The sequence below is a fragment of the Triplophysa rosa genome, linkage group LG1 (assembly GCF_024868665.1).
Source record: "Triplophysa rosa linkage group LG1, Trosa_1v2, whole genome shotgun sequence".
Lineage (NCBI taxonomy): Eukaryota > Metazoa > Chordata > Actinopteri > Cypriniformes > Nemacheilidae > Triplophysa > Triplophysa rosa.
In genome coordinates this window covers 15,671,338-15,684,710 of record NC_079890.1, presented here as the reverse complement: position 1 = coordinate 15,684,710, position 13,373 = coordinate 15,671,338, and the positions used below count along the sequence as shown (strand labels likewise).

At 37.2% G+C, this 13,373-nt stretch overlaps 1 protein-coding gene across 2 annotated transcripts; it reads left to right on the top strand.

Moving 5' to 3' along the window:
- On the top strand, positions 1-13,373 carry LOC130551717 (adhesion G-protein coupled receptor G5-like). 2 transcript variants are annotated; one of them, XM_057329592.1, is made up of 14 exons: positions 1-210; positions 3,791-3,876; positions 4,066-4,512; positions 7,005-7,053; positions 8,020-8,134; positions 8,258-8,389; positions 8,466-8,594; positions 9,422-9,464; positions 9,561-9,664; positions 9,945-10,063; positions 10,724-10,986; positions 11,114-11,213; positions 11,295-11,569; positions 11,873-13,373. In XM_057329592.1, exons 2-14 carry the CDS (start codon positions 3,810-3,812, stop codon positions 11,989-11,991), a joined length of 1,962 nt encoding a protein of 653 aa, XP_057185575.1. In that variant the 5' UTR covers positions 1-210; positions 3,791-3,809; the 3' UTR covers positions 11,992-13,373. The 2 variants fall into 2 exon arrangements, with proteins under 2 accessions (XP_057185575.1, XP_057185567.1); XM_057329584.1 differs by having other exon boundaries at positions 4,063-4,512.

The following is a 13,373-nucleotide window of genomic DNA, read 5'->3' as shown; positions in this document are numbered from 1 at the left end:
ACGCACGCACGCACGCACACACACATTGAGTCACTGCTGCCTCGCGGACTCTCAAAGTGCGAAGTTACTCTCGTTTATTGAGTTACACTCGATTTTCATACGTGTTTTTCCTCCAGCATAAAATAAACATACGAATTTTCAGATTTTTTCCGAAACCACGTACTTTGTCTACGCGAGGAAGACAGCAAGTGTTTTGGTTTGACCGATAAGGTAAGATTTTTTTCCGTAAATGTTGCGATCCGCCGCGAGGCAGGTGCGTGCTTGTGAATGTAATAAACAGTCTATGGACTGTCTTTATTGTCGTTAACAGGGACAATGTAGGCTAACAATCGATTTAATTATAAACTAATGTAAAGAATGTCAAAAAGTTAACGTTAACTAAGAATGTTAAGAAACCTTAACAGGCGTCGTTTTAAGCGAGCTTGTTTGATTCAGCGCAATGTTTTAAGCTTGTTTATGTTTTGGTGCGAAATTGTGTTCAGTGATAACTAAAATATTTAGCTATGGAAACATAGACTACTGTCATTTTTCATTTTCTTGTTTTGGTTTTTGTTGTCTGTAATGTGTTTGTCCCGTTAGCAAATGAGCATTGACAGTGCTAGATATTATCCCAAAACATTTGAAGCAACACATTACCATACTGACTGTAATTATTAATAGGCCTACTGTGAATTCACCAATCATAACCCTGGAGCTTTTACGAGCTTCTTATAAGATAAGCATACAATATTTAATCATTTTTGTGTTCCTTTATATCAACATTTATTTGACTTCCCTGCTGGGTGCTGTAATATATGAGACTGAGTGTCTGGAGGTCCTTGGGGAAATTGGAGCGCAGGTGGAAGAACGCAAGCGCATATTTACTCCGAGGCTATGAACAAATCAAAGAGACACTGTGCAAATCCTCCAATCCTTTAACCCCCTCAGACAGTCCACCTCAATGGAAAGGAATGCTTGCTTTCTTTATCTGCCCATATAACAGAGTTCATGCTTTATGACACAAAACATTTTTAAAGTATTGATCTAATGCTTGTTTGTTTACATTTAGAGTCTGTTTTCATTAGAGCAGAGTTGACGTCTCTGTCAAGTGTATTGGTTTTCCTGTCTGCACCGCGGTGGTTATTTTTGCGCATCTTAAACCAGTCTCTTTGCTGTAACGTGCTGTACATCTAGTATACCACTAAATGGTTGAAAGACCTTTGCCCCTCTCAGCTACTTGTCAGTACAGCTCAGAATGGCGAGAACTGAAAGGCCTCTCTCTTTTTTGTCGAGCATTGAAGTCACAAAGCAAAAGCACAATAGCTTGACCTAGTTCATCGCAAAGTTCACATTCTTGCTCTGTGCAGGTTGTTAGCTTTGCTAGACAAGACAGCAGCCATGGAAACGATAAGGCGACACTCAGCCTCTTGTGCGTGTCTCTTGAGGCATATTGCTCAGTGAATAAGCTGGCATTTCAAAACACGTTGAATCATTTTAAGACATTGATCAGAGGAGAGATATGCAGGTAGTGGAAACTTGAAAGCTGAAAATCTATGTTAAAAGGTGTGTAAAAGAGGATGCATTATATTTTGTGTGAAGTTGATGTGCGCAAAATTTTCAATGGCTTTAGTGTGGAGAACGACATATAGGATTATGAATTACAGGAAAATAAAACATTTAGATCAAACTTATTTGACTTTATTTAAAACTGGCAACAAATCAGCCTGTGTAGTTGGACTTCACTCGCTTCCTTTCAAAACTGGTGCTTTCAAAAGAGGAGAAAAGGAACATTCTTTGGCTGCTGTGAGGTCCACACATAGCTGGAACAATGAGAGAGAGAGAGGGAGAGGGAGAGAGAGGGAGAGAGAGGGAGAGAGAGGGAGAGAGAGAGACGGGGCGGAGGCATAGACGCACCCTTCTCAAACACAGCACTGAGAAACTGGGCACTCAGTGATAGTGAATAATCTGTTATGCCTCCGTTTAGCTGTAATTCATATACAGTACACTTCTGAGGAGTACAAAGACACAATTTTTTCTCAGTTTTTGTTTTAGATATTTAACAGTATGATTTAAGCTCAGACAAATGATTTAACACCAAATCGGACCTAATAGATAGCTTTAATGTGCTTTAGAAAGGAAGTATATATAAAATAGTGTGGGTGAAATAAAACCTGCGAGACATCAAGCCAAAATAAAGTTATAATGCAACATTTTAAAAAAGGCTTTACGTTTACCTTGGTTGAGTCATTAACATCTCTCAGTCAGTCACATTTTCTTTATCTCTTATCTGTCTCTTATGTCTCCTGCAAACAGTTCCATTGTAGTTCAGTTATACTTCCTCAAAGTTGTAAAACAAGCTGATGCAGTTTATCTTTATTGAATACAGGTGTTGTGTTATGTTTAATGCGTGCCACAACAGGTTAATGCGTGTTTTGTGCTCGAGTGGGTAAACGCAGGAAAGCCACAGCGCGTCTCATCTTCAGTTTGGCTTGGGTTATATCTTCAACATATTTAAAGGTCGACACACAACACCTGTATTCAATATAGATAAATTGCAAGATAAGATGTTTTACAACTTTGAGGAAGTACTGTATATACTTGTACAGACATGTTTACCGTGTAAATGTGTACAAGAAAATGTCTATGCTGTAAAGCATTGTAATTCTTTGTTACTTGTAATCTACATCTGCAATCTGCAAAATTTTTCACCTACTGTTGCACTTGTGTATATGGTTGAGTAACAATAAAGGGATTTGATTTGACAAAACAAACAAAACAGTTGAGATGTTATTGAGAAATGTTGTATGCAATGTCCTCCGTGTGGATTACAGTATATTTGTGAAATCGTCCTTTTGTTTAACACCGTGGTCTTATTGTTAAGCCCTCATCTCTCTAAAGGTTTATCCCAAAGTATTGAACTAACATTTTATGCAAGATGAATGAATGATGGGGGGACTTCATGTTTCATTTGGGCGTAAAGTATCTGCTGTTCTACTTTCTGAAATGTGAAAAGAGATTACATCCAATTATTAGTTTAACAATCTAATTCTCTTTGTTATCTAAATGTTAACAGTGACATTTGGTGATGTACTTAAAAATAATGTAGGAAGATGTAGTTGCATTTAATAGGGTGTTTATGAAATTGAAATAGACAGTTTATGATTTCAGTGTTCCCACATGAATCACATGTCTTTTGTTACCTGAGAGAACATGTTTACAGTAGTCTGTGATGAAAAATGAAGCCTTTTCTTTTTCACTTTCGAAATTTGCTGAAGTGACTTCGGCACAGCTTCAGTGTCGCACTGCTGACTCAGGCCTGAAAACATTCCATTCAGCGACTGAGTCATCTATTCTCACAGACAGTACATTAAGAGACTGACAATATATTATGAATCATTTTATTTTAGACATGAGACATGCTTTTTGTCTCAGGTTTTTGGACTTGTGTACTTCGTGAACAAAATGAAACTTGTGGTATGGCATCAAATCTGCATGTTGCACTGAATGTGCACATTGGTTACAATAGGGCCTTTGTTGAGAAAGAACGTCTGTTTTCAAGGATAAGAGATGACGGTTGCTGCCTAACATGTATCAGAATGCATTTTTGCACGTGCATGTATGTGTTCTCATTGATAAGAATCCAGGAATAGATGTGTTGCTAGATGCATGACTATGAGTGTCGCTTTATCTCAAGAATAATGAGTTTGTAAGGAGGAAGTGAGGGTTATAGATCATTCATAATATACTGTATCCCTTACTAAAGATGGGAAGAGATGCTAAATGAGTTTTTTATCCCTCTTTCAAATTTCAGGCTTCATCTATGAGTAACAATGAAGCAGAATCAAAACACCATAAGAACCTTCATGATCATCTGTCTAGTGTTCATTTTGGGTCAAGGTAAGCAAGTTATAATTAAGAAGCAAAATAATATGGTATTGCTCATTGATGATGGATTGCTGTTAATGCCTTTTTGATACATGCAAAAATGTGTAGGTTAGTTTATTAGAAATATATTGAGACGTCAACTGAGTTTGCTTCTTAACCTCAAACATATTCTGTTGCTTTATGTGACTGTCCATGTAGCAGCAACAACAGAGAATGACAAAGACTTTAAGATGTGTGGAATATGGCGCCATGGCAACGCATCCCGAAATCTGACGTATGATTTAAGACCAGGTTGTGAAGACATCAGGATTTTAGGAAATGAGTTCACCCTCTCTATTCAGGGCAGTATCACAGCGAAGTGCAAGCAATCTGCAACAATTACTCTAGATTCAAGCCCCTTTCAAAATCAAAGTAATTTCTGTGTGTTCTGGGAGCCATTGTTGGACCTGCTGATAGTGGAGGTGAATGGACGAAATCGGACACTGTGTGGCCCAAATGGCCTGCAGGGCAACTGCTGCACTAACCTCTCACCAGATTACCAGAATGGTAGCAAGCTGTATGGTATTGTGAATGGCAGCATCAAAGGGGATCCTATCAGCAGCAATGTCATGGAAATATATACATTCCGTGGGGAATCAATAAACTGCAGTAAGTACTTTAATGTATATCTCAAATGACAAAAACAGTACTGTGCACTTTAGTTTCTTGGAAATATTTACATAGTTCTCATGGATTTTCTTTGTCTCTTCATGTAATTCCAAACTGACTCGGTACGTTTATATTTGTCATTAACATGCGATCTCGGTGATCCGAACAAGCAGATCGGATCTTCAGACATTCAGGACACAGTGCGTTTACACTTGTCAACATCAAGTGGCTTCCACATCTGGATATCTGATCGGATCTCTATAGTATCCAGCCCATTATTTTAAAAAGCTGGCAATTTAAAAAAGCCCCAGTGTGGGGAGATTTCACAGAACACGTACAGGGACGGATTATGACTTTGATGTGCCCTGGGCAGGAACGTTTCAAATGCCACCTGGCATCACATATTTTTCGAGAACAGTGTTGCACCTAGGCCCAAATACACAGGACTTAGGAGTGGTTCGCACAGAACGCATCTTTGCATCTAAAAACGCATGACACAGCGCTCAGGAATGGTTTGAAAAAGCGCAGCGCAAACCGCCAGGGTCTCGTGGCACTCTTTTGATAACAGAAATTGCCATATGCCAAGTTGCTATTGTAAACAAAAGCTTACAACACTTGTCCCGCCTTCGGGGTCTTCTGATTGGTCAACTGCTGTGGAACTGACATTGATGAGCTGCGCTGTGTGTAAAAATTTAAATTATTTCAACTTGACACAGCGTACTGTATTTTTACAATTAATTAGTTACCCAGCTTACAAATTCATGTAACTATTTTTTTTATAATGAATTAATGCAAAATTTTAAGGCAGCCTGGTAACTTAATTTTTTAAGTTGAAACAACAAATACATTTTTACAGTGGCGCTTATGTGAGAGATGCTGCAAACGGCGTGAGACGCAGGCATTACAGTTAAACACATCCGTTCAGAATGTCCGCTCATTCTAAGGTAAAAAAAACATGACGCTTCATTGTGTAAGCTCTTTATACACCTCTGAAGAGATAGTTATGTATATTATATTGCATTTCTGTCAATAGATCCTCCAAAAAATTACACACTGGACCTTTAAACCAGCACATGACCAGCTTAAACCAGCACAGACCAGCATCAAAACATACCAAACCAGCATATGCTGGTTTTTCAACAGGGCTGTGTGTGCGAGTAAAACCCGTTCATGGCAGTCACAGCCTATGTGATGATACAGCTGAAGTGGTCAAGTAAAAAATCTCGTGTGATTTGATATACATCCGCTGTACGTTGCAAATAATGATACACTGTAAAAAAAGCATCCACGATCATTTCGTAGGAAAAGAGTAAGAGCAAGAGTAAACTCTCCGCTGTATTTGTCATCTGCTCCGCAGCCTGACAGGCTTCGGACAGACGAGTGAGAATAATGATAGCAGGCGGGGTTTTCTGTGAAGTTGTACCGGTAAATGTAGATAAACTGTCTGGATTGCGTTTACATTACACTGTGATCCAATCATAATGAAAAACCCCGACTACCTCTGGATCAGGACACGCTGATCAGATAACATTCCGATCAGAAGCGCGTTTACACATGTCTTTTCAATGTGTATGAGGACAACATCCAGATACAGGTCGTATGTAAATGACAAATATAAAATATAAATGCATAAATGCCTATTGTGACATCGGATAATACTATAGAATTTCCTTGTTTATACAAAGATGTAAGTATCTAGTATTATTATTATTTTAACACCCTATCAACTAAGCTCACTTGATTATTGACGTTAATGGCAAATAATATTTGTAAATATATATTTTATCTACTCACACACTTAAGCAAATGATGTGGTGATTAAAGCATCTAATGTGCTTATTACTTTTGCACAGTACTGTATCTTCCTTTTAATAGGTGTCTTAAAGGGATAGTTCGCAAAAAAATAAAATCCTGTCATTATTTACGCATCCTCAAGTTGTTCCAAGCCTATTTAAATTTTGTTGTTGTCCTGAACGCTAAGAAAGAGATTTGGAGGAGTGTTTGTACCCTAACAGTTTTGTGGCGCTATAGTAGGGAAAAACACTGTGGTAGTCAATGGTGCCGCAGAACTGTTTGGTTTTATCGCATTCTTCAAAATATCTTCTTTTCTGTTTAACAGAACAAAGACATTTATATATAGGTTTGGAACAACCTGAGGGTGAGTAAATGATGACAGAATTTGTGGGTGAACTATCCCTTTGACAAATCATCGCTGTCAGACTGGAAGCTCATATCTCCAAAACTGCCACTTTACAGGAAATGAACAAAGTTTGCATTGCATTGTTTCAATAATTAAATGCTGTGATGCCAAAGATGTCAAGCTCTTTTCAGTACTTTTTATTGGTTAAATATATGCAAAACCCAAGGACAAATATGAAGGGTGACCAATGGTGATTTATGATTTATAATGAATGATTTATGAAGAAATTACAATCATGAAGGATTCATTCATTATGCTTTAAATATATATTAATATATTGTTCTGCTTTCAGAGAAGAAGTTCTGTGATGAGGCAAGCGAAAATCCAGGAGGACCAAACATGTGAGCCATTCATCTTGAACTTTAGTGTAGTTAAGTAGTTTCACAATTATGTGAAGTGCAATGAACTGATAATGCAGTAATGAGCAGGAGGAGATTCTATGCATGTTTTTGGGCTGTAATCATTACATGTTCATATCATTACAGTCATTATTCTCAAGTAAAAAGCAGCTAGCTGAGCCACAAGCAGGAAGCCAAACCTCACATTTGCTATTTCTTTTGTTCTAGCAATGTCATTTTACTGCATGTCCAGCTAAATGCATCATTGAAGAAATTATCAAAACAATTAAAATATCCAAAGTAATATTCTCTTTAAAATTATGATTCTGTAATTACAAATCCATATATACTTTACAATGATAAGATGCAGAAATTGGTGGGTAGAGGCATGTTGTGTTTTTTAATGTCACCCTAAAACATACTGTAATGCTGAGGAACCGAGCGTAGATCCACGTGCAGTATTGAATTTAATGACATAAACAAAGACACAAACAAAGCACGGCAATCCAAGAACTGAACAGGAACATAAAAACAAAGACCGACCCCAAACAAAGGAAACACTAGGGCTTAAATACACTGGGATAACAAGGAAACAAGAAACACCAGGGGAAACTAATTAACACGAAAAACTACAAAAGACTACAAACATGGTACTCAAACAGGAAATAACCTAAAAGTCCAAAATAACAGGGGAACACCAACTGAGATCGTGACACATACACACCACACATATATTATTTGTAATATTATTTGTAACCTTAACCTCTGACTGGAAATACTGTTGATGGTGATATTGTTGGATTGGTGGACTTTTTTGGGGTCACTTTAGTGAATTTGAGAAGTCCTCTTTCATGCACATTTACAATGTCATTTACAATCAATGGAGGGACAGAAACGATAGTGCTATGCTATACTGAACACAGCACCAGTCAGAGGGGATCTAAGAATTGTTTGTGTTTGCATGCGCAGGATTGAGGAAGCGGTAATGAAATCTAGCAAAATTGGGCGTGTGGATCTACCTTGTGTTCAGGGAACTATCATTGAGATGGAAGAGGGCTTCACAGGACACAACATCACGCTGCCAGTAAATGCATTCACATTTTTGCAGAAGCAGATGATTTAAATGGAGATGGATAACCTTTAGCCATGGCATGTCTTAGCATGTTCCTCACCATATAAATGAATGAATGTATGTGCTGCATTCCAGGCTCCACGAAGTAACCAATCCAACACAATACCCTCAATCTATCTCCCCCCCTGCCTGAAATCAGAAGTAAGAAAAAAATCCAAAGTGGTCCTTACCTACTTCAGGGAGAGGACAGCAAAGACATTTTTTAAGGTAGGAATAATGAATGTAAAGTTAAATATTTATGTATGTGTACAAAGATACAAACAGTAACAGCTTGTGTTTGCAGCAAAAAAAATCACCAAAATCACCTGAGTCAACTCTTCTGGATGACATAGTTGGAATCTCAGTGGAGAATGAGATCATCACTAACCTCCCAGAACCTGTCAGAATCAGGTTCCGTCATTCAGCCCTTCCGGTAAGTCTGTTTGAGCATATTCATTTGTGTATCTTTTATATTCTTTGTTCTATTGTTTGTTATACTCAGTGTTGGGCAAGTTACTCTGAAAAAGTAATTAATTACTAGTTACTAATTACATATTCAATAGTGTAATTAGATTACTGTACAAATGACTCTCTCCAAAAAGTATTTAGTTACTTATTACTAATTACTTTCTATATCCTACATCAACCTTGATTAGTTAAGTGATTCAGGCACAGACATGAAACGGCTCTTCTAATTCATTCAAATAAATAATATAAAACTACATAAAGTAGTATTATTAACTGACCAAAGTATTACAAATGTGAGAATTACACATTAAAGCACAGATTTTGAAGTTAGACTTTGAATTTTGATGTCAATTCCACTATTGCACGCACATATATTACACAAAGTATTTAGTTTAATTACATCAGAAGTAACTGTAATTAAATTACAGAAAAAACAAGAGTAATCCCTTACTTTACTTTTTCATGGGGAAAAGTAATTAAATTACAGTAACTAATTACTTAGTAACTAGTTACACCCAACACTGGTTATACTGTATTGTTTGTACTGTTAAAATACTTTAACAGTGAAGCATGAGGTGAAGCCTGAAAATTTTGAAATGGCTGCCATGATTGTTTATATCGCTACCAAAATGTTTCTATCACCCTGAGCCTGTTTAAAGTAGGGATTTTATTAAAGTACACTCTGCTATGATAATCTCTCATTCTATGTGCCAACTGTATCAGCTGAGTGCATTTCTTTCCAACAAAGCATTCAGACTCGACGGTTAATGGTGTTTCTCTTTCATTCCACAGTCTAATTTTTCAAATGAATGTGTTTCATGGGACACAAGAAAAGGTGAGCTCAGGTCTTCAATTTCCAGCTGATGTTTCAACGCTAGCTGTAGCAGAATTACTGGTGATGTTACTCAATCCTGTGTTTTGTACTCTGCAGACAAAGATGTGATGTGGAGGTCAGACGGTTGTGAGACGTTTAACATCAATGCAGAAGAGACAGAATGCTGTTGTAAACACCTTACGTACTTTGCTATTCTTGTGGTGAGTAGTAAGTTTACAAAACCAAGAAACAATTGCATGCTCAATAACAGTACACATATAGTTCAGTCTAGAGTTTTTCTTTGCCTTGAACCTGTTTTTACCCCTTTTTTATACTTACAATTGAGAGCCAGACTCTGTGAACAATAATGTTTACTTTATGAATGCTATTCTGTGGTGATGTTCATATTATCAACTAAATGCCAATTAGACAGTGTGTTCATTGTAATACACAATGGTATGCTTTGCTGTGACACATTTGGTCTTTTTCTCAACGCTTTAGCAAGTGAAACAGAGAGCTACTGTGCGCCATCTTAAGGCTCTGACGTTCATAACAGCTGTGGGATGTGCTGTGTCTTTAGTTAGCTGCTTGGTTCTCTTCTACTGGCTCTGTAAAAAGAGGTAAATATTGGCCTAAATCCTAGCTTTCCTGCAGCTCAGTGGTTAGAGCATGGCGCTAGCAACGCCAAGGTCATGGGTTCGAGGGATTGCACATAGTCAGAAACAAATGTATAGTATAATGCAATGTAAGTCGATTTGGATAAAAGCGTCTGCCAAATGCATAAATGTAAATTGCTTTAAAGGGGTCATATGACACGGCTAAAACGAATATTATCGTTTGTTTTAGATGTAATGCAATGTGTATACACGATTTCAAAAACGCTGTATTTTCCACATACCGTGCATGTTTGTATCTCCTCTTTGCCCCGCCTCTCTGAAACATGCAGATTTTTAACAAAGCTCATCGCTCTGAAAAGCGAGGTGTGCTATGATTGGCCAGTTAACCAGTGCTGTAGTGATTGGTCGATACTGCAAGCGTGTGACGGAAATGTAACGCCTCTTACCATATTTGGAACATCAGGTTCCAAAGCAATTGTGCTGACAGGTGCGCCCACCTTACTTGCGTATAGGCGGTCTTAGTCAAATCACACAAAAAACACAGAAAAACACGTATTCGCGCCATATCACCCCTTTAATTTATCATACTATCCTCACAAATGTTAAGAATATTGTGAATCTGACCCCTGTTATGTTGTCTCATTTCTGTTCTCTGCATTCCAGAAAAGGAAAGAAAAATCAGTCCTCATTGGTGCACCGTGGTCTGGTGGTGGCTATATTTCTTTTGAGCTTGTTCTTCATTCTTACTGGTACAATGGCAAATGTTGGAAATGAGACAGTTTGTCAGATAACGGGAACCCTTCTGCATTACGCGCTGCTAAGCGCCCTCTGCTGGATGGCTGTGGAAGTGTTTCACGCGTTCTTGTTAGTCCATCAAGTGTTCGAGATACCGCCTCCGTCATGGCTGTTTTACCTGGGGGGTTTTGGTGAGTGTAAAGGTGTTGTCCTGGTGTTATCTTTGGAAGTATGCACAGTATATTGTCATGGTACTTTTGGCCACATATAGTTTTTTAATTTTCATATGAATTAATCTTTTTGTATTTCTATTTTCAGGTCTTCCAGCTCTGCTAGTTGTTATACTGGTCTCTATAGGTGATATTTATGGTCAAAGAAAGATTGTGCCCAGTGATGATGTCAACAATCCATACTACATGTACGTAGACATCCTTATTTGCATGCATACTGTATACAAAAATGTAAATATATTTTATTATCTTTGTATTTTCCCACCCAGGTGCTGGATGTTGGACAATGAAAAGAGCAGACTGGTTCATTACATTGTAAATATGGGCTTACTGGTTGTTGTGATGAGCTCTGGTATGGTCATGCTTTTCTACGTTGTGAGAAAGATAATGAAGATGCAAGTGCTGAAGAACCGTTACGGAGTATTTCTGAGTATCTGGGGCATAACTTGTCTGTTTGGCACAACATGGGGCCTGAGTTTCCTCGATTTTGGCCCCTTTTCAGAGGCCACCCTCTTCCTTTTCTGCATTATCAATTCCTTACAAGGTGAGGTTTTACACGATTACAGTTCAAATACCATGTAAGGCCATAGTAGGATAATTTGTGGTCATAATAAGTATAAGTCAGTTATTTTTACGTGGCTACTTAAATGATGGACATATTCTTTCTATAGTTAATGTTTTGTTATACTGTATGAGAAGAATCCGATTATTGGTTGTCTTTGTCAGTAGTTAAATACAGACATTATACAAGACATTTGACAGCAGAATACTAAGAATGACCAATATCAATCAAGTATTCTAAGGCCAATACAAACTAATAATATGCAATTCCCATTTATCCCAACAGGATTTTTCCTCATGCTGCGACACTTCATTATGAAACGGATAGAAAAGACACATGAGTCCAGTGGGAGCAGTAGTGGATCATCAAAACAACTTATGCTACAGACTCATGAAAAGAGTTAAAAGTCTGAAGATGCTCAGTGTTTTTTCTGAAATGGTCTATCAGAAATGTATTGCATTATATTAAATTAGGGGTCAGGATTCATCAGGGCATTTGTAAAGATCTTTTCTCATCCTGCAGGTCAGGCTCTTAAGTTAAATGTTGCTCAGATGACATTGCACTGATATTGAGCATTAATGCTTTACCTGTCATAAGCTGTATTTCCATAATTAGTGTGAGTATATATTTTTTTCAAGCGAGCCTTGCACTTTAGCTTTTTTAACTACTGTAGAAAACTGCTGTTTTTATTGTGAAATGTTAATAGGATTTTTAGTGAACCACTGTTAGTAATGACTATAATATTGAATCTGTGATCAGATAAATAATGTGGTGTGTTTGATGAGTAGAGGTTGCGCTTTAGCTGTCGGGTTGTCAGAAAATCTGCCAAAAGAGTACATTCCTCAAAATGCTTATCAGAGTAAATGAAACTGGCAGACTGTACATTTTATTTTGTTATTTCAGTTTTACAGCACTTTTGTTTATTGTAAAGAGTTCTGTAATGAGAAAAATAATTAATACTTTATTGTACCTTTTGTTTGTATTGTTGAAAGTATTCAAAATTAAAACTTTTAAAATAAAGTTTAAAATCACTTTGTATGTGTATGAACAAACACATGTTTGAATATTATATAAACCGTTAGATATTGAAAAAAAAACTTTAAATTGGGCACAGTTTATTGTAGATGTGTTATCCATTAACCAAATTTGAATAAGAATCCTCTGATTTTTTTGTTTTGTATAAGTTAAAATTAAAGTAAAAGATAAATAAATTCACTTGGGTAGTTTAAGACAGATGTTACGACCTTCTATGTTTATTTGCCTGTGGGAGAAGTTTGTTTGTGTCTCTGTCCAGGAAGAAACCTGATTGGCTCCTGACGACTGATCATTCCTTTGCCCTGATTGGTTCATGACGACACCTTTTGCCTATAGGAATCCAGTCTTCACTTCTCGAGAGCGCATTTGTTCTCACTCGCTGTGTGTGTTGTTCTGGCTTGTTGAACTTAACTGTGATACTAGACCTTTTGCCTGTTTTTGACATTGAGCTTGGCTTTTGTTTCTGATCTGTGGATTATTCCTTGTAAATATTCTAACTTGTATATATTTGTAAATACCGCTTAACTTGGGAAAGTAGGGAGTCTGACGCCACTCTTTTGTTTTGCTATAAGTTTGATCTTTGTTTCTGTTATGGGAGTTAGGTTATACGTTGTATTTTTGTTTTCTTCTGTTGCTATTAGGATTTAGCAAGGTTTTAAATAAAGGAAGTTTTGTTTATTATTTTGGCTATGTCAACTCTTGAATCCTTAGGTCCCAAGTTAAAACAATAAATTTTCATTATTGTCATTCA